The 25,833-nt window shown below is 38.8% G+C and overlaps 1 protein-coding gene across 1 annotated transcript; it reads left to right on the top strand.

Annotated features, from left to right (window-relative positions):
* The first annotated feature begins 24,967 nt into the window (after window positions 1-24,967).
* On the top strand, window positions 24,968-25,475 carry LOC103603088 (ubiquitin-conjugating enzyme E2 D2-like). Its single transcript, XM_008587566.1, has one exon. The coding sequence runs from the start codon at window positions 24,968-24,970 to the stop codon at window positions 25,421-25,423; it is 456 nt and encodes a 151-aa protein (XP_008585788.1). The 3' UTR covers window positions 25,424-25,475.
* Window positions 25,476-25,833: the final 358 nt, after the last annotated feature.

Below are 25,833 nucleotides of genomic sequence, written 5' to 3'. Positions count from 1 at the left end.
GTGAGGTATGAACAGACGTGTTGATAAATACTTGCCAGTGTGTTAAGTGCTAGGAAAGTGAAGAAAGGAGGCTAAAGGATCACTGAGGGGCCATTAACCCAACTTGGGGGTGAAGGGGAAAGCAACCTAGAGAAGACAATGCTTAAGATGGGTCTGGGAGATGAATAGGGGGAGTTACTCAGTCAAGGCGAAGGGTGCACTAGACAAAGAGCAGTGGCAGCAAGAGCATGGAGACAGCATGAGAAGGACAGCCAGGGGTGGAAAAAGGAGGTGGCAAAAGCTGAAGCTGAAAAGGGAAGCAGTAGTCAGATTCTGTGGGACCTTCTACACTAGGATAAGGAGTGTAGACTTTATCCCAAAGGAGGGACATTGAAAGGGAAGTGACATGAACATATTTGTGTTTTTTTCAAAGATCAGTTTGGCTAAAATGAGGAGAATGAAAGAGAATAGGGAGATATGGGAGATGTTTTGATGATCTAGGTATAAAAGGATCAAGTCCTGAACTAAGGTAGTGACTGTGGAGCTGGAGCAGACAGATGACTTTGAAGGAAGATATTTAGGAAGTAGATGCTGCAGGATTTAATATCTAATGGATGTGTGTAGGTGAGGGCAAATGAAAATTTGGGGATGACCACTCTGGTATGTGGGTGGTTCCTATCACCAAGATGGGGAATACAAGAGGAATAACAGATAGTAAGGAACTGATGATTGAATTCATGTCAAGCATTATCTCCCTCATAGAACTGGATTAAGTGTTTAAGGTAAGGCAAGCTGAACACACTTCACTGGGAGGGAAGCAATGTACAGACGCTTCTTGACTTGTGATGGGGTGTTGTCTGGATAAACCTATCATAAGTTCAAAATATTGTAAGTCGAAAATGCAGTTAGTACACCTAACCTACTGAACGTAGCTTAGCCTAGCCTAACTTAAAGGTGCTCAGAACACTTAGAATAGCCTACAGCTGGGCAAAATAATCTAACACAAAGCCCTTTTTATAGTAGAGTGTAAAATATCTCATGTAATTTTTAAAATACTCTACTGAAAGTGAAAAACAGAATAGCTGTATGGGTACTCAAAGTATGGTTTCTACCAAATGCATATCGCTTTCACATTATTTTAAAGTTGAAAAATCATAAGTTGAACCATCATAAGTTGGGGACCATCTGTAATTGGGTTTGCAGCATCCCCTCTCCCAAAGAAAGATGACTAAGAACAGCTAAAACAAAAATGGAACTGGCTTAAATCTCATATTTATTGTGTGGAACAGTAATGCAAACTTAATTTGGGAGAGCCCAGTGTATGGAGAATAAGTCAAGTATTTGAGAAAACACAGATCACTCCAGAACCTTCTGGAACACCGTGGGATAGAATTTGTGGCAGTGAATATATAAATGAAGGTCCTGGCAGGAAACAGATGATATACTCATGGAGTTTAACTGAGACAAGTTCAATGGTAGTATGTGCAGGGTTAAGGAAATCTACAAGTGATGGTGAGGCACAGAAAGACTGAACAGTGGGGACATGTTATCTCCCCTATGACTGAAGGGGCAAGGGAAAGAAATGGTATTATTGGAACCCAGCAAGAACTGTAGCTGTGTGAGAAGGGCCACCAGACAGGAGCTATGGCTTTAGTTAGCACAATGCAGCCTCTGACCAAATGAAACATAGCAGGGAGGAAGATGGGAAGAAATATCTGTTATCTCACTCTCTTCCCACTCTCTGATCTCCTTCCAGTGTCCGCCATTAGCCAGACCCAGCCAGACGCCAGCTGGCAAAGAAGCCTGTTGCCTAAGTCCATTGAGGTCAGCCTCCTTTGGCACCAAGGATGGCAGGAAAGGGCAGAGAATGGAGCGTGGGGGTGTGAGGGGCAAATGGAAAAGAACAGCTCAGTGAGTGGGCTCAGCTCCTCAGACTACCATTGCCTGATGCAGCACTGCCTCCCTGCAAGTGTGTGCTTTCCTGCCCTCCATGACCCGGCTACCTAAACACACTGTGAGGTAGTTGCACCCCAGAGAGAAGACTGAGCAAGAAGGGGTTAATTTGAATGAACCACTTAAAATGACTGTCACCTGTAGGAGTTAGTTGTAGGTAGGAATTAGTCAGAATGTTTCCTTTTCTAGGGAAAGTGAACTAGATTGAAAAGGGATTTTTTTTTTTCTGTGAAGAAACCAGGCCTTCAGGGGCTTATATGCAAAGAAGGACCCAGCCCCATGTTCAACTTAAATTTAAATTCCTCCCTGCCTGTGTCTAGTTTTTTTCCTGCCAAGTCTTGTTTTTGCACGGATATCTGACTAGCCTAGGTTTTTTTTCCTGTGGCCTGAAGCAAACTCTTGGAAGCTAAGTCTGCCTCTTCTGGCTGCTGTTGTACAGAGAAGGAGAGCCCGTGCATCAGGTGAAGCACTCAGTGAGTGAGGAAGGACCTCAGAGACTGCTGTTTGTCCTGTGCCTGGCTGCTGTCGTGCTCCCTGTCTGTGCATGCACGCTGAGAGCCTAACCATGGGCCCTTTCTGACCCTGGAACCACTTTGATCTTGGGGAGGAGTGAAAGGGGTGGGGGTGGGCTCTTCATTTGGTCTAACTCACATTCAACTGAGTGTTTCTTAAGAGCTCATCAAGCAGAAAATTCCTTTCAGAAAAGAACGCCAGATGGGCAGCAACTGCCCAGTTGGCATTGTCTGGAAGGTTGAAATTTCTGTAGCTGGGGTGGCACATGTTACATCACTCAGGTCTGTCTTGGGTGATGCCCTCTGTCTAATGTCACTTCTCATTATCCCTGCTGCCAGGGGCGTGGCTGCCTCCATTCCCTTACAGCTGCTGGTGACTTCCAGGCAGTGAGTTCCCACTCTGGTCTCTGGGGAAGGGAATTCTGGCTTCTGCAAGAGTAGGTGGCAATATGAGGTTTTGGCTGGATGAAGGGAAGCCCTGGGAGTATGAGGGAATGAGGAAGCTTCTGGGAAGTAGAGGCTTTAGAAACTCTCAAACAAGCTGCACCAGGAAGGGCTGGCCCCTTCAGAATGTGATTAGAGACACTTTCTTCAAGGTCTGGCTTTCATTCTCTGTAGAAATACTAATGTGGAGAAGTTTCAGGATTGTATTTGGTACCATGGCAGCCTGGTGATGGGAAAAAAATGGAAGTTTCAGGAAAACTAATAGTGAATGCATTTTGTAAAAGACGGAAGGCATCCCACTTGGTGGCTTGAGGGGAAAGTTGTGCTGTTTATAAAACTTGCAATCAATCTCCAACCAGGCTTAGTAAAGCTTTCTTAGTAGACAGCAGGCAGGACCCTTCCAAGGAGTCATCTTCTCCTTGAGTCCTTGGTTTAAGAGCATTTTCTGAGCTAGAGGGGGTTGGAGTCTAAGGATATTCATTCCTGGCCTCTCCCTCAGATGTAGAGATGCATTTTCAGCTTCAATTTTCGTTTCGTCTACTTATGAGATTAGGCTCTCCCAGAGTTGGTCTCTTTTCTAAACGCATCAAACCCCCACTGAGTCCTCAAAGCTAAAAGCAAATAAACAGTTGCTATGTGTGCACACAAATGATTTAGATTTTCATTATACAGAGCTGCTGATACGTTGGGAGGCACAAATAGGCGGAGACACAGTGCTTGGCTTTAACTGCAGCTCTGTAGCCTGCTGATGCCTCCCTCTCCAGAAAGGAGGCCCCAGAGAATGTACTTGGGAGAGAGGGCCATCGAGGCCAGCTGGCAGACATGGGGGCAGCACCCCTGTGTTGACTCTCTTTCATGTAGTGCCTCTGCTTATGAAGAGGTGGTGGCAACTACAGACAGGAAACAAAGCTGGTAGAAAGTTTAAGGGGAATGAAAAAGGGTAAATAAAGAGGCAAATATATTCAAATTACTCCAGAGAAACAGTGCCTCCTGACACTGAGGCCGATTAGAATCTCATTTAGACCACTTTGACTTTCTTTCCAAGGTATCTCTTTGTATCTTCTGTGCTAAAATACCGCCCTCCTAGGCAACATGGTAAAGTGAAGGCAGTCCAGCCTTTGCAGTCAGACAGATGAAGGTTTGAATTCCAGCTCAAACATTCCTTAGCTGTGTGTCTTTGGGCAAGTTACTTAACTTTTCTGAGTTTACTAAACTTTCTAAAACAACATCTCCTGTCTGCTGTTGGCCTCCACAACGCCCAGCAGCTATAGAAAGCATTAGTCATCCAGTGGCCTCATTCCTCTTTTTTTTTTTTTTTTTTTTTTTTTTTTGCAGCTGGCTGGTGCTGGGATCTGAACCCTTGATCTTGGTGTTGTAATACCACTCTAATCAACTGACTTAACTGGCCAGCCCCGTGCCTCTCCCTATTCCTTTTAACTTACCCACCTTATTCTAACACAGTGATTTTTTTTTTTTCAGGTCCACTGCAGAAATTTATTGCCAAAAAAGGTTATTTATTTATTTTAAATTTAATTTTATTTTATCAATATACAAGGAGGTTGATTTTTGTGTCTTTTCACCGAATCCTCTCTCTCCCCTCCCTACCATCAACCTCATATCTTTCTGCTTGTCTTAACAGCTTCAAGGAATTGTGATTGTTGTGTCTTCTTCCCACCCCCCAATTTGTTCATGTATTTATTTATTTAGTTTTAGCTCCCACAAATAAGTGAGAACATGTGGCATTTCTCTTTCTGTGCCTGACTTGTCTCACTTAATGTAATTTTCTCTAAGTCCATCTGTGTTGTTGCAAATGGCAGTATTTCATTCTTTGTTATAGCTGAGTAGTATTCCATTGTGTAGATATACCAGTTTCCTTATCCACTCATCTGATGATGGACATTTAGGCTGGTTCCAAATCTTGGCTATTGTAAATAGTGCTGCAATGAACATTGGAGTACAGGTATACCTTTGACTTGATGATTTCCATTCCTCTAACAGTTGTAGTAAAATTAGCATGGTAATATATAGTTTTTTTCGGGTGTGTATTTCTTTGGAGAGGTGATGTTGGCTTGCCATAATTATTAGGCTGCTGTACGGCCACCATTTTGCAGTCCCACCAACAGTGTATGAGAGTTCCTTTTTCTCCACAACCTCGCCAGTATTTATCATTCACAGTCTTTTGGATATTGGCCATCCTAACTGGGGTGAGATGGTATCTCAGTGTGGTTTTGATTTGCATTTCCCGGATGCTGAGTGATGTTGAGCATTTTTTCATATGTCTGTTGGACATTCGTATACCTTCCTTTGAGAAATGCCTATTTAGCTCCTTTGACCATTTTTTAATTGGGTTACCTGTTTTTTTGCTGTAAAGTTGTTTCAGTTCCTTGTATATTCTGGATGTTAATCCTTTGTCCGATGTATATTTTGCAAATATTTTCTCCCACTCTGTTGGTTGTCTTTTAACTCTGTTAATTGTTTCTTTTGCTGTGCAGAAGATTTTTAGTTTGTTAAAAACTCATTTGTTTATTTTTCCTTTGGTTGTCCATGCTTTTGGGGTTGTATTCATGAAGTCTGTGCCTAGTACTACTTCCTGGAGTGTTTCCCCTGTTTTCTTGAAGAAGTTTTATTGTTTCAGGGTGTATATTTAATTCTTTATTCCATTTTCAGTTGATTTTGGTATATGGTGAGAGGTATGGGTCTTGTTTCATTCTCCTGCATACATATATGCAGTTATCCTAGCACCATTTGCTGAAGAGGCAGTCTGTTTCCCAGTGTATAGACTTGATTCCTTTGTCAAAGATCAGATGGCTGTAAGTGTATGGGTTGATTCCTGGGTTCTCTTTTCTAGTCCATTGATCCATGTGTCTGTTTTTATGCCAGTACCATGCTGTTTTGGTTATTATATTTTTGTAGTATAGTTTAAAGTCAGGTAGTGTTATGCCTCCAGCTTTATGTTTTTTTGCTCAGAATTGCTTTGGCTATGTGTGGTCTTTTGTTATTCCATATAAATGTCTGGAAAGTTTTTCCATTTCTGAGAAAAATGTCATTGGAATTTTGATGGAGATTGCATTGAATTTGCCTATCACTTGGGGTAGTATGGACATTTTCACAATGTTGATTCTTCCAATCCAAAAGCATGGGATATCTTTCCATCTTCTTGTGTCCTTTAATTTCTCTCAACAGTGGTTTGTAGTTCTCATCATAGAGATTTTTCACATCCTTGCTTAACTTTATTCCAAAGTATTTTATTTTTTTGGTGGCTATTGTAAAATGGGCTAGCTTTCTTGATTTCTTTTTCTGCATGGTCACTATTGGAGTATAGAAATGCTACTGATTTATGTGTGTTGATTTTGTATCCTGCAACTTTGCTGAAATCATTTATCAACTCTGAGAGTTATTTTGTAGACGCTTTAGGCTGTTCGACATATAGGATCATGTCATCTGCAAACACAGACGGTCTGACTTAATCTTTTCCAATCTGGAAACCCTTTATTTCCTTCTCTTCTCTGATTGCTCTGACTAGTACTTCCAACACTGTGTTGAATAGGAGTGGTGAGAGTGGACATCTTTGTCTAGTTCCTGTTCTTAAGGGAAAAGCCCATTCAGGATGATATTGGCAGTGGGCTTATCATATATGGTTTTAATTATGTTGAGATACTTTCTGTCTATACCTAACTTGTAGAGAGTCTTTATCATGAACGAATGTCGAATTTTGTCAAATGCTTTTTTGGTGTCTATAGAGATGATCATATGGTCTTTGTCTTTGATTTTATGATATGGTGTATCACATTTATTGATTTGTGTATGTTGAACCAACCTTGAATCCCTGGGATGAATCCCACTTGATCATGGTGTATAATTTTCTGTATGTGTTGTATATGTGTATGTATATTCTGTCAGCTAGTATTTTTTGAGGATTTTTGCATTTATTTTCATTAAGGATATTGGCCTGTAGTTTTCTTTTTTTGTTGTATCTTTGTCTGGTTTTGGTATCAGGGTGATGTTTGCTTAATAGAATGAGTTTGGGAGAATGGCCTCTGTTTCAATCTTTTGGAATAGTTTGTAAAGAATTGGTATCAATTCCTCTTTTAAGGTTTGGTAGAATTCTGCAGTGAACCCATATGGTCCTGGGCTTTTCTTTGCTGGAAGCCTTCTGATAACAGCTTCAATCTCTTTTATTGTTATTGGTCTGTTCAGATTTTCTACATATTCTTGGCTCAGTTTTGGTAGTTTGTGAATGTCCAGAAATTTATCAATTTCCTCCAGATTTTCAAATTTGTTGGCATGTAGTTGTTTATAGTAGTCAGTAATGATTTCTTGTATTACTGAGGTATCAGTTGTAATATCACCTTTTTCATTTCTAATTTTTGTTCTTTGGTTCTTCTCTCTTCTTTTTTTAGTGAGTGTTGCTAATGGTTTGTCAATTTTATTTATCTTTTCAAAAAACCAACTTTTTGATTCATTGATCTTTTGTATTGTTTTTTGGGTTTCTATTTCATTAAATTCTGCTCTGATCTTAATGATTTCTTTTTCTCTGCTAACTTTGGGTCTGGATTGTTCTTGTTTTTCTAGTTCTTTACGGTGAAGTAATAGGTTTTTTACTTGCCATCTTTCCATTCTTCTGAAGTAAGCATTTAATGAGATAAATTTGCCCCTTAGTACTGCTTTTGCAGTATCCCACACATTTTGGTATGATGTATCATTGTTTTCATTAGTTTCAGTACATTTTTGATTTCCTGTTTAATTTCTTCTTGGACCCATATGTCATTAAGTGGAATGCTGTTTAATTTCCATGTGTTTGTATCATTTCCAGAATTTTGTTTGTTATTGATTTCTAATTTTAATCCATTGTGGTTTAAAAAAATACATGGGATAATTCCAATTTTTTTGAATTTGTTGAGACTTGATTTGCAACCTGACATGTGATCTATCCTGGAGAATGATCCATGTGCTGATGAGGAGAACGAATTTTCTGAGGTTGTTGGATGGAATGTTCTGTAGATATCTGCCAAGTCCAATTGGTCTAAAGTGTTGTTTAGATCTTGTGTTTCTCTGCTGATTCTTTGCCTAGATGATCTGTCCAAAATTGACAGTGGGGTGTTCAGATCCCCTGCTCTTATGGTATTAGTGTCTATCTCATTTCAGTGTCTTTGGTTCTTTCCCTTTTATTCTTTGCCTTGAGTGCTTGTTGTTGTTTTTTTGACATTATAAAATATAGTTTATTTCTCTCTTTTTTTGGATATCTGCTCTACCAGTGGCATTCGTTCTTTCTTATGTATTCGTGGTGGTGATTTTCATTTTTTAAGTTCCAGGTGCAAGACTCCTTAAGGATTTCTTGTAGAGCTGGTTGTGTGGTGGTGAACTCCTGCAGCTTTTCTTTGTCTGGGAAATAAACTATTTCCCCTTCATTTCTGAAGGATAGCTTTGCTAGTTATAGTATTCATGGCTGGCAGTCTTTTTCTTTTTGTTCATCCTAATCTTTTCTGGCCTGTAGAGTTTCTGTTGAGAAGTCTGCTATTAGTCTAATGGGGATTCCTTTATAGGTGGCTTGATGCTTTTCTCTTTCTGTTTTTAGGATTCTCTCTTTGTCTTTGAGTTTTGCCAGTTTGACTATAATGTGTGTCTCAGAGAGGACCTTTCTGGATTGAATCTTTTTGGGGACCTTTGAGCTTCATAGAAAGTCACATCACTATCAATAACTTGGAAGTTTTCCACTATAATTTTATTGAATATATTTTCAATTCCTTTTCCTTTCTCCTCCCGAACTAGAACAACCATGATTTGAATGTTTGTGTGCTTAAGGTGTTCTGCTAGCTTTCTTACATTTTCTTAATTTTTTTAAAATTCTTTACTCTTTTTTCTTTTCTTTTTGTCTGCTTGGGTTTTTTAAAAACATTTATAGCAGCATTATTCACAATAGCCAAAAAGTGAAAACATCCCAAATGTCTATCAACAGAGAAGAGATAAAAATTGTGGTATATACATACAATGGAATATTATTTGTCCATAAAAGGAAATGAAATACTGAAACATGCTACAACATGGGTGACCTCCAAATACCATGCTAAGTGAAGGAAACCAGAAACAAAAGATCACGGATTGTATAATTCCATTGATATGACATATCTAGAATAGCTAAATCCATACAGACCGAATGAAGATTGGTGATTCTCAAGAGCTGGGGGGACGTGAGAGCAGGGAGAAAATGCTTAACAGGTAAGGGGCTTTACTTCGGCGTTATGGACACTTCTTGGGAACTAGATAGAAGTAGTGTTTGCATAGCACTATGAATGTACTAAATGTTACTGAATTTTTAACTTTTATTTTATTTTGTTTATTTTATTTTATTATTTTATTTTATTTATTTTATTATTTTATTATTTTATTTTAGCAGGCAGAAGCCTGGTTGGCTGTTTTCAGATCTGTAGTAAAGTGATTTGGTGATTTCAGACATATAAAATACTGTTTGTACTCAAAAAAAATGATTATCTAGGAGAGGAAAATGAAATTTACACAGTGTTTATAATATAAAGTCACAGGTGATATTTGTCATATCAAAGTCTCAGTGTGCTCCAGCAGTTAGTTGAGAGGAGGAAAAGTCCTTTCTGGATGGGGATCAGGGAGGCCTCTGTGGGAGAGCAGCCTGATTGGCCCAGGAAGGGAGGCTGAGGGCAGGCTGAGAAGGGCCTTGAATGTCAGGTGAACAGATGTGCAAGCTCTGGGAGGAAATCAGGGCTTTGGGGCAGGAGAATGACATAAACAGAGCTCTAGGATGATGAACCTAGCAGCAGCAGCAGTGGCAGCAGCGGCAGCAGCGTAAGAGGCATGCGGGTGTGTGCACAGGCTGAAGAATGCCCAGGAGGACAGGAGAGCAGGTGTGGAGGCTCCTGCAGCAGCCTACATGTAATTATTTACCCACTGAGGCCTGGACACAATAGATGGTAGCAGTCAGAGCAAATGAAGGGATACGTGTGAGGAATACCTCGCTAAGTGTCTTTTCTTCTCTTGGTGTCTTTATTATTTTTTTTATGTGGATCAAAACAATATTATTAGCATATACATTGTTGCAAATCATACTTATTCGTTATGCCCCTAATCCAATCTCTCCCCATCCCCCTCTCCGTCCCAGCTCCCACCTCTGATTACCCTAGATTTCTTCTGTCCTTCTGAAAGAGTAACATTTACTCTGTTAGTTTGTTGCCTAGATGATCTGCCCAATGCTGAAAGAGGTGTGTTCAGGTCCCCCACTGATGCTTCTTCTATCACTCTGGAATAGGATTTGTGGAGAGAGACACCCTCTTCTTTGGTTTGGTTTCTGCTGGTGATTCTCCTTGTGCCAATACACTTGAGTGGCTGGCAGGCCATCAGCACAGTAGTTGTGGCATCTAGCCACTTTTGCAGCAGCTGTGGTTATTGTGGTCCCCCACATGAAAGTGATGTTTTTGGCATGCTCCTTATCTGATTGTGGGAGGAGGGATCGGTCCCCGGCTCCATACTGCAGGACCTTGGGTGGACCAAGTGGCAATGGTAGTGTCTCTGGTTGTGGGAGGAGGGGTTGGTCTCCAGCTCCATCTGTTTTTACATTCGAAGATGTTGTTGCAGAGCAGTTGGGTGGGAGGGGAAGACAGGAAGGGGAAAGGAAATAGAGTGGAAGAAAGAGGAAGACAAAGGGTATGGTTGAGGCCTGAGGCACCCCACTCATTCCTGCAGGGGAGACCACAGGGCTTCCAGTGGTGGCTTGGTCATTGCTGGTCTGAATGCAGATGTTAGGGAGGTGGTGCAAAAGTCCTCAGGCTCCCATGCCCCAGCTCAGGAGCCAGGGTTATTTCCTGTGGCAGCTCGGTGGTCATCACTGGGCTGATTGTGGGTGTCAGGGTGTGTGGCCAAGGCCCTCGGCCCCCCACTGTCCCAGTGCAGGGGCCCAGGCCACTTCCTACAGCAGCTTGGTGTGTAGAGTAGAATTGGCCAATATAGAATAATCTTTTAATATGAAGAACTACTCAGAATGTAAAATATTTTATTTAAAAATCAATAAAGAAATACTTAAGATATTTTAATTTCTTTTGTATTAGATCATATTGGATAAGGTCCAGTAATAGCTTAGCTCAGTTTCTTTTTGATTGTTTGCTTATTGCTTGTTTTTTTATGAATTTCTTTCTTCTCCCCTGAGTGAGAGTAGAGTAAAACAAAAATCCTAGAAATAAATTTCAGCTGGCACAAAAGGGGGATGTACATCCACCTATGGTTTGATTACATTTTAACTATTTACATTATTCATCATTCTCTCCCCACCCCCCAATCAGAGGATTAATCTCAATGCCCATGTGTAAAATGAATGGAAATGTGTAGTTTTCATAAAAGTTACCATCATGATCTATGTTTAGTTTCTTAGAACTTGGAACATAAATTGAGTTTGTAAAGAGTAAAATGCCTACCTCTCTACAAATTTAACTAGTAAAAAGGGAAAAAAATGCATTGAAAAGTGTAATGGTTAGCTTTTTGGGTCTACATGGCTTGTTATATTACTGAGTCACTTGATCAAACACTAATAATGTCACCATAAAGGTATTTTGTTGAGGTGGTTAATATCTAAAATTAGTCAACTTTAAGTAAAGGAAATTACCCTCAATAATGTGGGTGAAACTCATCCAATCAGTTGAAGGCCTTCAAAAACTGAGTTTTCCCAGAGAAGAATGAATTTTGCTTGCTCTAAGACTGCAGTATCAGCTCTTTTATAAATTTCTAGCCTATTGATCTGCCCTACAGATTTAGAACTTGCCAGCCCCCACAATCATATGACAACTTTGTAATTTGTAACATCCTCTCCCTCTGCCCTCTCTCTCTATGTCTCTCTCTCTCTCAAGAATTAAGAATAAGAATTAAGAATTTAGATTTAAGGATAAATCCTGCCTGTTCTTCAGGGAAGAGGTAGAGAAAAATATTAGTCAGGGTTCTCCAGAGAACAGAACCAATAAGATGCATATGTGTGTTGTGTATGTATATATGTGTGTATACATATATATGTGTATATTATGCAGAAGCACACACACATACATGGGGACTTTAAAGTGTTCATGAAAAAAATGGAATTAAAAAATAACAATAAATACTATAAACTTTATTTCTCAACATAAGCCCCATCAAGTTCAAGATATTTTGGTAAGTGATGACACCAGCCATTTAGTCTATCCCTAAAAAACTGAGGGTCTTAGAAATTTGACCATGCAAATGCAGTCTATTTTACATTATTAACTGAAGAAAAGTGGGTGCCCTTTAAATTTTCTTTTAAGATTAGAAAACAAAAAGAAGTCAGAAGGAGCTAAATTAGGACTGTAAAGTGGATGCCTAATAATTGCCCATTGAAACTCTCACAAAATTGCCCTTGTTTGATGAGAGGAATGAGCAGGGACATTGTGGTGGTGGAGAAGGACTATCTGAAGCATTTTTTTTTCTGCTAAAGCTTTGGCTAACTTTCTGAAACAACTCTCTCCCAATGAACACATGTTATTATTCTTTGGCCCACCTGAAAGTCAACAAGCAAAATGCCTTGAGCATCCCAAAAAACTATTGCCATGACCTTTGCTCTTGACTGGTCCATTTTTGCTTCGACTGGACCACTTCTACCTGTTGGTAGCCATAGCTTTGATTGTGCTTTGTCTTCAGGATTGTACTGGAAAAGCCATGTGTTACCTCTTGTTACAATTCTTCAAAGGAATGCTTTAGGGATCGTGTATATATAATGTCTAGCTTAAAAATAACAACAATAAAGCCATTACATATCAGTATGAATAATATATTTTAATAAAAATTACTTTGTTTTAAAATTTAAAAAGTACAATGAGAAAAGTGGTACTGTTTTACATTTTTGCAAATCTCTTTACATGTCTGTTTGTGCATTCAACTGGTGGCTATCACATATTGGGTAGCCTCTGGAAAACTAATATGCACTCATGAGAGAATGAGAGTGAAAAAAAAATATAGCAACTATTACTATAAAAATAGGTTTGAGTTTGTCAGTACTCTAAAAGAGTTTTTGGGACATCTAGGGGTCCCTGGATCACACTTTGAGAATCATGGTTTAGTAAATGGTGTTTATAAATATTTATTTAATATAGTAAATTGACAATATCCATTTAATGTACACACAATACAATATTATTCCTTGAGTGAATACTGTGTTCTACCACAGCTTTCATTCAGTGCTCACAAAGTTCTTAAGAAATATATATTACTAGGACTCATTTCCCATCTGAAAACACAGTCACACCATACAGACATACATTTTTATGGATGAAGAAACTGAGTATTAGTGAGGTCAAATGATTTGCCCAAGGTCACACAGCTAAGTTGAATAGGGAAAAAAAAAAAAAAAACTTTCTTCCCAGGGTTTCTTGCTTTCCTTGGCTCAATGATGACATGGGCTAGGGCTGTGTTTGTGTGTATCTTTACCCACCTTGCCACTCTTTGTTCCTCTGTTATTGGGATTGTTACTGCCCTTAACTCTCTTCCTATTTCCATTACATATTTGCTCTTGCTCCACTCCTTGATAAACAATAACAGGTTTCAAATTCAGTAAATAATCCAAAATATATGTTGGGGTTGTGTCTTGGGGAAAAATCAGATTGAACTGATCTGGCAAATCCAAGAATTTAGTAAGAGTGCTTGACTAAATCTATTAGTATTCAGTTGGAGCTGGGATATAAATGGTGTATTTAGATCAAAACCCTAAGATCTTTGGGGTAGCTTCTGAAGCAGTTAAACTCCTTCTCAAGTCAATTCTAGGCTTGAAGTCAAGCCTAAATTAAAAAATGTAAGAATAAATCCTGCCTGTGCTTCAGGATCTTGATTTTGTTTAAAACTGAAAGCTCTGCTGTTGTCTGCAGCTGATCTGAGCACAATAGTTTTGGCACTCATAGAGCAGAAAGCTTGCTCAACTGTAGTTTTTCAGTAAGAATTGTGTAAGGTGAACCAATTGAGATGCCTATGATGTTGGCTATTGTTTCTGTTGGTCATTGTCAGTCTTCATCAATCAGGGCATGAAAAATATTAATTTTTTCCTTACTTGTTACTGTAAATGGTCTGTCACTGCAGGCTTCATCTTCAACATTGTCTCTTCCCTTCTTAAAATGAGTTATCCGTTTGTAAAATGCTAATTTTTTTTAAAGCATTGTCCCCATAAGCTTTTCATAAAATATCAGTGATTTCACCATCCTTCCACTCAAGCTTCACCATAAATTTGATGTTTGTTCTTGCTTCAATTTTAGCAGAATTCATGTTGCTCTGATAGGGCTCTTTTAAAACTGATGTTTTATCCTTCTTAGTGCCTCAAACTAAATCATGTTCAGACATATTATAACAAGTTAGTATGAGTTTACTTTGATGTACAAAAATTTTGGAAATCCATGCAGTTTTTTCATAATATTCATTTTCCCTTTTCATTTTGAAGACCCCGTGTGTGTGTGTGTGTGTGTGTGTGTGTGTGTGTGTTTGTAGAGAGAGAGAGAGAGAAACAGAGAGATTTGTCATAAGGAATTGGCTCACATAGTGATGAAGATGAACAAGTCTCAAGATCTGCAGTCAGTGAACTGGAGACCCAGGAATGCCAATGGTCTAATTACAGTCTGAGTTTGAAGCCTGTGAACTAAGAGAACAGTTTCAGTCTGGTTGCCAGCAGATTCAATAACAAAGAAGAGTTGATGTTTCAGTTCAAATACAAAGGCAGAAACAACAACAACAACAACAACATCACAATGTTCCAGTTCAATGGCAGTCAGACAGGAAGAGTTTCCTCCTGTTCATGGAAAGGTCAGTCTTTTTGTTGAATTTGGGCATTCAACTAATTGAATGAGGCCCACCTACATAAGTGAGGCAATCCGCTCACTCAGTTTATTAATTTATTGTTAATATCATCCAGTAATACATTCACAGACACGTTCAAAATAATGTTCAACAAACTATCTGGGCACCCCATGGACCAGTCAAGTTGACACACAAAATTAGTGATCACGAGGACATCCCTTGTCAACTTGGCACCCATCCACATTTTTTAAAACCATGCTTAATCTCCAAATAAGGACAATAGCAAGTCATAATCCTGCTTAACATAAAACAACTATCCTGTGTAAAACCAAATACACACTAACAATTTGCCCAGAAAAGAGGTAAACTTCTCCTGATATTCTGTAACTTAATTACTGTATTAGTCCACTTCTATTGCTTATAACAAAATACTTGAAAATAGGTAATTTACAAAGAAATAAAATTGATTTCTTACAGTGTCCGAGGCTGGGAAGTCCAAAGTCCAAGGAACACATCTAGTAAGGGCCTTGTTCTTGGTGGTAACTATACAGCAACACAGGGTATCACATGGCAAAATGGCAGAAGCAGAGAGAGAGAGCTCTTCCTTTCAGAACGATGCCCATGACTACCATTAAACCATCAATGGATTAATCCATTTACGAGGGCATGGTCCTGACAACCTAATCACCACTTCAAGGCCCCACCTTTTAATTACTGTAATAAAATTTTTGACCCTCTTAGCATTGTCACAGTAGGGGTTAAGTTTCTAATACCTGGAACTTTGGGGGACACAATTCATTCCATAGCAAATACTATGATGTAAAATTAAAAATACTTAAATATTATGATATAAAGTCAATGCATCTTATGTTACATTTTAAGGGAATAAGAGAGAGAAGAAAACAAAGAAATGTATTCATTCATTTGTTTGTTCATACACACTCACATTCACAATAAAATAAAGAGGAAATAGTCCTCATTTCTGTAACTGGTCACATGGCTATAGCTGGTAATTATAACTAACTTCTTCCACTCACCATTCTGTATTCCCTTTGCCTTCAGCAAGCACCACAGCTAGTTTTGGTTCTTTACTTGGTGGAGTGGCCCAAACATTCACTTCTGAAGGGTAGTCTTGCCTGGATTAGGTTCTAATAGTTTTCCATCAGCCTTAATCACAGGTCATGATAATAGTAAGTGAAATAGTAAGGGATCTCCTGTATTCCAGATATACTCTTCCTTATCTCAGTTGGGGAGTAGTAGCCCAATTTCCCCTTAGTAGTCAGGATCAATCACTGCAGCCACCACAGTTACTCCCTTCTTTTCTTGTTGATTCAGAGGCACAAGGAGCCTAAAGTGGCTGGGAAGCAGTCTTAACTTACAGTTTAATAAAATAATTGTTGTGTCTTCTGGTGGAAGCATTCTCCCTTTTGAACTGAGACCTCCAGGCCAGCAGCACATAATAATACTCTAGTACAGGAAGCAGAAATTTTGCTAGTGAGTCACTGGGGTTGATAGTGAGTAATGCTACTGCCATTTATACCCCTAGATTCCTGTACCCATCATCCTATTACGGGAGAAAGAGCACCATATATTGAACATTGCTTTAGAGCGTACACAGCTTCCAAAAACCTTTCTCTAGCACTGCACGGTATGGTCACCTAGATAGTACTGTAACTCAGTCTTCAAAAGGCCATTCCATCATTCTATCAAGACAGCTGCTTCAGAATATTGGAGAACATGATAAAATCAGTGAATACCATGATCATGGCACCATGGCAGCATTCATTTGCTGTGAAATGGGTTTCTTGATTAGAAACAATGCTGTGTGGAATACCATGATGATGGATAAGCCCACAGATGGTAGTTTTGGCAGAAGCAATTTGAGCAGGGAAGGCAAATTTGTACCCAGCACAAGTGTTTAAACCAGTAAGCACAAAACAGTGCTTCTTCCATAACAGAAGCAGGTCTAATATAATCAGCTTGCCACCAGGTAGCTGGCTGATCACCATGAGGAATGGTATCATATTCAGGATGCAATGTTGATCTCTACTGCTGGCAGATTTGGACCTCAGCACAGCCACAGGTGGGTCAACCTTTGTAAATAAAAGTTGATGTTGCTGAGTCTATGCATAACCTCTATTCCTACCATCATGGCCATATCATTCATGAGCCCAGTGGATGAAGACAGGCTGGCTGGGGAAAGATGCTGACTGGTTTCCACAGAATGGTTTATCTTATCCACTTGACTATTAAAATCCTCCTCTGCTGATTTTTCCTGGCAAGATGGCTGACTAGATGTGGTCAGCCCTCACCTCTAAAGCAAAACAAACAAACAAAAAAAAAAAAAAAAAAAAAAAAAAAAGAAGAAGAAATATGGTCACCTGTAGAAAAGAGTATCTAGTAGAAAACAACAGAATCAAGCTATACAGTGAAGAAAAACCCCTGAGACCTGGAAACTTTATACAACAACCTAAAGGGACAGGGGGAAATCCCAGCCATGAGTGGAGTAGAGTCTGGAGAAACCTTGCACTTCCAGGACAAGGTAGGTGGGGAGGTGAGGTCAGTGGCTAGTGCTCCCATTGCAGACACCTGCAAATCAGGATGCAGGGTAACTGTGTGGCCCTTGCATACAGAGAGCCCAGCATGTGGAGCAGCTAACAGCCCATACAACTATATTTTCCCAGGGGGCAAATACATGTGGAACCAGCACTTATTTCTACATTCACCCAGAACTAAACCTATGAAGCCCAGCTCAACTGTCAATATAAAACTCTTCCACAGGTAAGAGTCTCTCCCCTCAAAAACCACTTTAAAAATTTAAAGAAGTGACTACACCATCAAATGACCAGACACCATGTAGAGGTATGAGAAACATGAGGGGAAAAAAAAAAATGGAAACATAACTCCTTTAAAAGAAGACTACAATTCTCCAATACCACACTCCCAAAACAGGAATTTCCTGAAAAGGAATCCCAAAAGGCAATACAAGGAAAACTCAACATCATGGATGAAAAAATAGATAGAAATCACAATGAATTCAAAAAGACAAACCAGACTTCTTAAGTGAACAGATATGATGTAGATGGTGGGGGAGAGGAGAGAGGGAAGGGGAAAAGAGGAACAGGTAAAGGGACACAAAAATCAACTACAATGTATATTGAGAAGTTAAAAAAAAAAGCTAAAGTCTGAAAAAAACAACCATGATATGTATGAGAAATTCAACAAAGAGACAGAAACAATAAAAAAGAATGAAATCCTGAAACCAAAAATTCATCCAATGAAATGAAAAATACAACCAAGAGCACAAGCAGCAGGCTAGAACAAACAGGAAAAAGAATTTCTGAACTAGAAGATGGGCTTCTTGAGTTGACCAAGTTAGAACAAAAAAAAAAAAAAAAAAAAAAAAAAAAAGAATTTAAAAAAATGAGGAAAGCTTCTAAGATCTTGGCAATAACCTAAAGTGTACAAACATCAATGTCATGGGTATACCCAAAGTGCAAGAGAAAGGAAAAGGCTTTGAAAACCTATTTAATAGAATAATTGCTGAAAATTCCTCAAGTATTGGAAGAGATATAGTCTTCCAGATCCAAAAAGCTCAAAGATCCCCAAACAGATCCATCTCAAAAAGGTCCTCCCTTAGACACATTACAGTCAAATTGTCAGAAGTCAAAGACAAAGAATTCTAAAAACGCAAAAGTGTCAAATTATCTATAAGGGAATCACCATCAGGTAACAACTGACTTCTCAACAGAAACTCTACCGGCCAGGAGAGTGGGATGACATATTCAAAGTGCTAAAAGAAAAAAAACTGCCAACCAAAAATACTATATTCTGCAAAGCTTTTCTTCAGAAATGAAGGATAAATAATATTCCCAGAAAAAAACTGCAGGAATTCACCACCATAAGACTGGTCCTTCAGTGAATCCTCAAGAGAGTTCTACATCTGAAGTCAAAAGAGCAATATGTATTACCATAAATAACAGAAAGAATAAATACCATTAGTAGAACAGGTATACAAATGAGAAAGGGAAAGAAAATTGTATCTTATCATTACAAATAAACAACAAACAGAAAAGATAAACAATAAAAAGGAAAGAAAAGAACAAAAATATAAAATAACCATAAAAAATTAATAAAGTGGCAAGAATAAGGCAATACCTTTCAATAAGAATCCTGAATGTAAATGGATTAAGTTCCCCAATTAAAAGATATAGGCTGGCTGAATGGTATAAAAATCTAGGCCCAACTATAGGCTGTCTGCAAGAAACTCACTTCACCAATAAAAGACACACATAGACTAATAGTGAAGGAATGGAAAAAGACATTCCATGCAAATGGAAACAAAAAATGAGCAGGAGTTGTCAGACTTATATAAGATAAAATATACTTCAAATAAAGAACTACAAAAAGAGACAAAGAAGTACATTATATAATGATAAAAGGATCAATGTAGCAAGAAGATATAATAATCATAAATATATATGCATCCAACATCAGAACACCCAATATATAGAACAACCATTACTGTATCTAAGGGGAGAAATAGACCCCCACACAATAATAGTTGAGGATTTTAACATGCTGCTATCAGCACTGGATAGATCTAGACAAAGAATAAGCACAGAAATACTGGATTTAAACAGGACTTTAGACCTAATTGATTTGACAGACATATGCAGAACATTTCATCCAAAACAACTGCAGAATATGCATTCTTATAAGCACATGGATCATTCTCCGGGACGGATGACATGTTAGGCCACAAATTAAGACTCAACAAATTTTAAAAGATTGAAATCATATCAAGTATATTTTCAGACACGATAGAATAAAATTAAAAATTAACAACAAACAAAACATTGGAAACTATACAAACACATGAAGATTAAATAACATGCTCCTGAATGACCAATTAGTCAAAGAAGAAATAAAGCAGGAAATCAAAAAATTCCTTGAAACAAATGAAATACAAGCACAACTTACCAAAAACGATGGAATACTGAAAAAGCAGTACTGAGGAAAGTTTATTGCAATAAATGCTTACACCAAAAGAATAGAAAGACTTCAAGTAAACATTTTAAGGTTACACCTGAAAGAACTAGAAAAATAAGACTGATCCAATCCACAAATTAGTAGAAGGAAAAAATAATTAAGATCAGAGCAGAATTAAATAAAATAAAGACCAAAAAACAAATACAGCAGATCAATGAAACAAAAAGTTGTTTTTTTGAGAAGATAAAAAAAAATATACACACCATGGCCAGACTAACTAAAAAAAGAAGAGAGAAGACCCAAATTCAAAAAAAAAAAAAAAGGAATGAAAAAGGAGACATTACAACTGATACCATAGAAATACAAAGAATCATTAGAGACCATTATGAACAACTATACACCGACAAATTTGAAAATCTGGAGGAAATAGACCAATTTCTGGACACATACAAACTACCAAGACTGAATCAAGAAGAAATAGAAAGCCTGCACTGATCCATAATGAACAATGAGATGGAAGCAGTAATCAGCAGTCTCCCAACAAAGAAAAGCCAAGGACCAGATGGCTTCACTGATGAATTCTTCCAAACCTTTAAAGAAGAATTAATGCCAATCCTTTTAAAACTACTCCAAAATATTGAAACAGAGACCATTCTCCCAAACTCATTCTGTGAGGTCAGTATCACCATGGTACCAAATCAGACAAAGACACAACAAAAAAAGAAAACTACAGGCCAATATCATTGATGAACATAGACTCAAAATTCCTAAACAAAATATTAGCAAACAGAATACAATAGTACATCAAAAAGATTGTACACTATGATCAAGTGTGATTCATCCCAGGGATGCGAGGATGGTTCAACATATGCAAATCAATAGATGTAATACATCTCATCAACAAAATCAAGAACAGCCATATGATTATTTCAGTAGATGCAGAAAAAACATTTGATGAAATTCAGCATCCCTTCATGATAAAGACTCTCAACAAATTAGGTGTAGAAGGAGAGTATCTCAACACAATAAAAGCCATACATGATAAACCCACCACCAATATCATCCTGAATAGGGAAAAGCTGAAAGCTTTTTTTTTGAAAGAATAGAAACAAGACGAGGATGCCCACTCTCACCATTCCTATTTAACATAGTGTTGGAAGTACTAGCCAGAGGAGTCAGGCAAGAGAGAGAAACAAAAGGCATCTAAATTGGTAAAGATGAAGCTGAACTGACCCTGTTTTCAGGTGACATGATTCTACATGCATACAAATCTAAACACTACCAAAAACATCTTAGAGCTGCTAAATGAATTTTGTAAATTTGCAGGATACACAATCAACACAAAAAAATCAGAAACATTTTTATAGTCTGACAATGAACTAACAGAAAATGTAATCAAGAAAGCAAGTCCATTTACAATAGCTACTATATATATATATATATAAAATACTTAGAAATAAATTTAACCAAGGAGCTGAAGGATATCAACAATGAAAACTATAAATCATTGCTGAAAGAAATTAAGGGACACCAAAAAATGGAAAGACATTCCATGTTTCTGAATTGGAAGAATTAATGTTGTGAAAATGTTCATACTACCCAAAGTGATTGATCTACAGATTCAATGCAATCCCCATCAAAATAACAGTGATATTCTTCACAGAAGTAGGAAAAAAAACCAAAAAACCAATTCTAACATTCATATGGAGCAACAAAACACCCTGAATAGCCAAAGCAATCTAGAGCAAAAAATATAAATAAATCCAGAAGAATTACACTACTTGTCTTTAAATTATGCTACAAAGCTACAGTAATCAAAACAGCAGGGTACTGGCATAAAAACAGAAACATGGATCAATAGAACAGAATAGAGAACCGAGAAATCAATCCAAGTACTTACAGCCAACTGATTTTCATCAAAGGCACCATGAACATACAATGGGAAAAGGACAGCCTCTTCAGCAAATGGTGCTGGGAAAACTGGATATTCATGTATAGAAGAATGAAACTAGACCCTTACATGTCACCATATCCCAAAATAAACTCAAAATAGATTAAAGACTTAAATATAAGACTTGAAACTATAAAGCTCTAGAGGAAAGCATAGGGGAAATACTTCAGGATGTAGGACTAGGCAAAGACTGTGTATAAGTCCTCAAATGTGTAGATGACAATGACAACAACAACAACAACAACAACAACAACAACAACAACAAAGGGATTATATAAAACTAAAAAGCTTCTGCACATCAAAGAAAACATCAACAGAGTGAAAAGATAACCTACCAAATGGGAGAAAATATTTGCTAACTATGCATCTGATAAGGGATTAATATCCAGAATATACAAAGAACTCAAACAACTTAATGCGAAAAAACAAATAATCCAATTAAAAAATGAGCAAAGGAGCTGAATAGACATTTTTCAAAGGAAGATGTACAAATGGCCAACAGGTACATGGAAAAAATTTTCAACATCACTAATCATCAGGAAAAGCAAATCAAAACCACAATAATATATCATCTCACCCCACTTAGACTGGCTATTATAAAAAAGAGAATAACAAATGCTTGAAGGATGTGGAGAAAGGGGAATCCTTCTGCACTGTTGGTGGGACTATAATTAGTGCAGTCATTATGAAAAACAGTATGGAGTTTTCTCAAACAAATAGAGATAGAACTACTACACAATGCAGCAATCCCACTTTTAGGTATATACCCAAAGGAACGAAAATCATCATGTTGAAGGGATACCTGCATGCCCATGTGTATTGCAGCTCTATTCACAATAGCCAAGATTTGGAACCAACCTAAATGTCCATCAACAGATGTCTGGATAAGGAAAATGTGGTATGTATACACAATGAAATATTCTCAGCCATAAAAAAGAATGAGAGAGATGAGATAGAGAGAGAGAGAGAGAGAGAGAGAGAGAGATTTATAAGAAGAAATTGGCTCTGGAGGCTGACATGTCCCAATATTTGCATTCAGTAAGCTGGAGGTCCAGGGGAGCTGATGATTTAGTTCCAGTGTGAATGTCAGTAGGCTGAAGATCCAGGAAGAGCCAATGTTTAAATCAGAGTCTGAAGGCAAGAAAAACAATAATGTCTCAGATCAAAAGCAGTCAGGCAGAAGTTCCGTTCTACTCACAAGAGTATCAGCCCCTTTGTTGTCTTCTGGCATTCAACTGATTAGATGAGGCCTACTCACATTAGGAAGGGTAATCTGTTTTACTCAACATACCAATTTAAATATTAATCTCATCCAGAAGTACCCTTACCGACATAACCAGAATAATGTTTGACCAAATATATGGGTACCTCTTGACCCAGTCAAGTTGTTACACAAAATTAACATACACACATATATGTGTGTGTGCATGTATGTGTATGTGTGTGTATCCTATTTTTTTTTCTTCCACCTTACTTATAAATAGAGTCTTGGAAGATATAATCAAGTTAAGATGAGACCTTACTGGATTAGGGTGGGCACTAAATCCAATTACTGGTGTCCTTATAAGGACAGAGACATTTGGACAAACACAGATACACACACAGGGAAGAAGTCCATGTGAAGACAGAGGCAAGGATTCAAATCATGCAGCCACCAGCCAGGGGACAAGGATTGCCAGGAATCAACAGAAGCTAGAAAGAGGCAAGTATGGTTTCTTCCCTAGAGCCTTCAGAGGTAGCATGGCCCTACTGCCACCTTGATTTCAAACTTCTAGACTCAAGAACTGTGAGAAAATAAATCCCTGTTCTTTTAAGCCACCCAATTTGTGGTACTTTGTTATGGCAGCCCTAGAAAAACAAATCAAAACAAAAGAAAAAGGTGTTAATCTATAGAGTACTTCACCTTATTCACTTATTCAAATAATAGTATCTTTCAGTGGCGAGAATACACACGCACACAAATACACACACATATACAAACATACGTGTACTATATAAAATACACAGACACAGACATCTTAATCTGAAATCAGAATCAATTAATTCATACAACATGACCTTTCCATTTCTTTATTTCTTGGAAAATGTAATCATTGCCACAAAAGATTTGTCAGCTTTTCACCTTTGCAGAGAGGATTGGTGAGTACAATTTCCTATGAGTAAAGATTCATTTTACAAAAAGCAACAGAGAACATGTCCTACTATTACACATCACGAAGTGCTTGGAACTTTACTACAACATTCAAAATACAGAGCTGAGCAGTCTTTCTTTTCACTTTTTCTTCCTCCTCTCTCTAAAATTGTCTGGGTTTATTATTAAAGTTTTAAGACTGAAATGTGGGTGAGGGGATGGGGGTCAGGATGTGCTGCATTCTTCAAAAGTGTCAGTGACATAAAAGACACAGAAAGGCCATGACAATGTTCCAGACTCCAGGAGAACAAATAGACGTGACAACTACAGGCAGTTTACCTTATCCTAGATTGAATCGTGTACAGGAGGGGTTTTAAAATGAGTTTTAAAGACGTTCGTCAATTGACAAAACTGGAGTACAGATGCTAGATTAGATATAACTATTGCATCAATGTTAAATTTACTAGTTTTACATGGCACATAGAGTACTGGTTTCTTTCCCTCCCTCCCTCTCTTCCTTCCTGTCAGTTCTTCAAAATTAAAGCGGTTTTACCTTCAAATTAAATTTTCGAAGACTTTAAATCTTCACGAAAAATAAATTTGCCAAAACATTACCAAAAGTTACTTTAGAATGTACTGAGGTTGATCACACCAGACAGTGTTTCTCTTAGGAAATGCACATGGAAGTAAAGGGCCATGATGTGTGTGACTTACTCTCAAACACACACACACACACACACACACCCAGATTAGGATAAAGCCAGTGAGGTAAAAGGTTAAGGGAAGGTGACTCTAGGTGAGGGGTAGAGGGGAATTCGTTGAACTGATCTTCCTTATCCTGGAAACTCTGAGCAGAGGACCCTGCATGCGTGTGGCCCTAACTTGCCAGGGCAGACCGCGAGCTCTGGGTAAGATCCACAGCCCCTGCCCCCCTTTCTCCCCCGCCTCTCCCCCTTTCTTTCCACCCCCCCGCCCCCAGCACCAGTGGGACGCGCCCTTGGCGACGCCGCACGCGTGGTTAGCGCGGGCCGCTGTGACCTCACAGAGCGAATCACGCCTCCTCAGTCTGCCTCTCTGCCGCCGTCCACCTCCACCGACGGCTCCCTGGACCCACCCACCGGCCCAGCAGCTCTCCGCTGCTTCCACCCCGGGATCCCTGCCGCCCTCAAGTTGGTGCCGGGCCCTGCGACCGGGATTGGCCGCCACATGCTGTCGTCAATGGCTCTCAAGCGCATCGAGAAGGAGCTCCTCGAACTGGCCTGCGATCCCCCGGCCCATTGCTCTGCTGGCCCGGTGGGGGACGATTTGCTCCACTGGCAAGCAACCATAATGGGGCCCAACGACAGCCCCTACCAGGGAGGGGTCTTCTTCTTGAAGATCCAGTTTCCACCGGATTACCCCTTCAAACCGCCCAGCATCGCGTTCACCACCCGCATTTACCACCCGAACATCAACAAAAACGGAAACATCTGTCTGGACATCCTTAAATCCGAGTGGTCACCGGTACTGACTGTATCCGAGGTGTTGCTGTCCATCTGCTCTTTGTTGTGCGATCCCAACCCAGACGATCCTCTGGTACCAGAAATTGCGATGATCTACAAAAATGATAGGGAGAAGTATGAAAAAACAGCTCGAGAATGGACTCAGAAATATGCCACGTGACAGCAAAATATAATTCCATCTACTTAATAATAAAGAGAACGTGGCAGTGCAATTAATTGGTTGTCTTTCGATTACTTTCTATGAAGCAATGTCTTCTGCATCCTTCTGGGCACAGCTTTCATATCAGGGTGTGTGAGGAGGGGGTATGGGGGATGGGTGGGTGGAGGGGATGTGAGGGTGTGGGGGGAGCGTGACACAAAGAGACCAGTTTTAATCTACTTTTCACTACAAATTTATTGATTTAGAATTGAAAAACAAAGCAAGAACAAGGGGGGAGGGGTGGCTTTAGGATGAGGAGAGCAGTTCCACCGACCAGTGGGAACATTTTTAATGTGGAGTCTTTTAGAATTGACAACAGTTAGGGAAAGCTGGGAAAAGGCTACAAAGCTGGCTGGAGTCTATTTCATTCT

This window comes from Galeopterus variegatus, unplaced genomic scaffold (assembly GCF_000696425.1).
Source record: "Galeopterus variegatus unplaced genomic scaffold, G_variegatus-3.0.2 Scaffold4437, whole genome shotgun sequence".
In the NCBI taxonomy this organism is placed as follows: Eukaryota; Metazoa; Chordata; class Mammalia; order Dermoptera; family Cynocephalidae; genus Galeopterus; species Galeopterus variegatus.
Note: the sequence above shows the minus strand (reverse complement) of the source record. Positions and strands in the feature narration are given on the sequence as shown.

Coding starts and splice junctions, on each gene's coding strand:
- LOC103603088 (XM_008587566.1), top strand. CDS start 24,968: ATGCTGTCGTCAATGGCTCTCAAGCGCATCGAGAAGGAGCTCCTCGAA.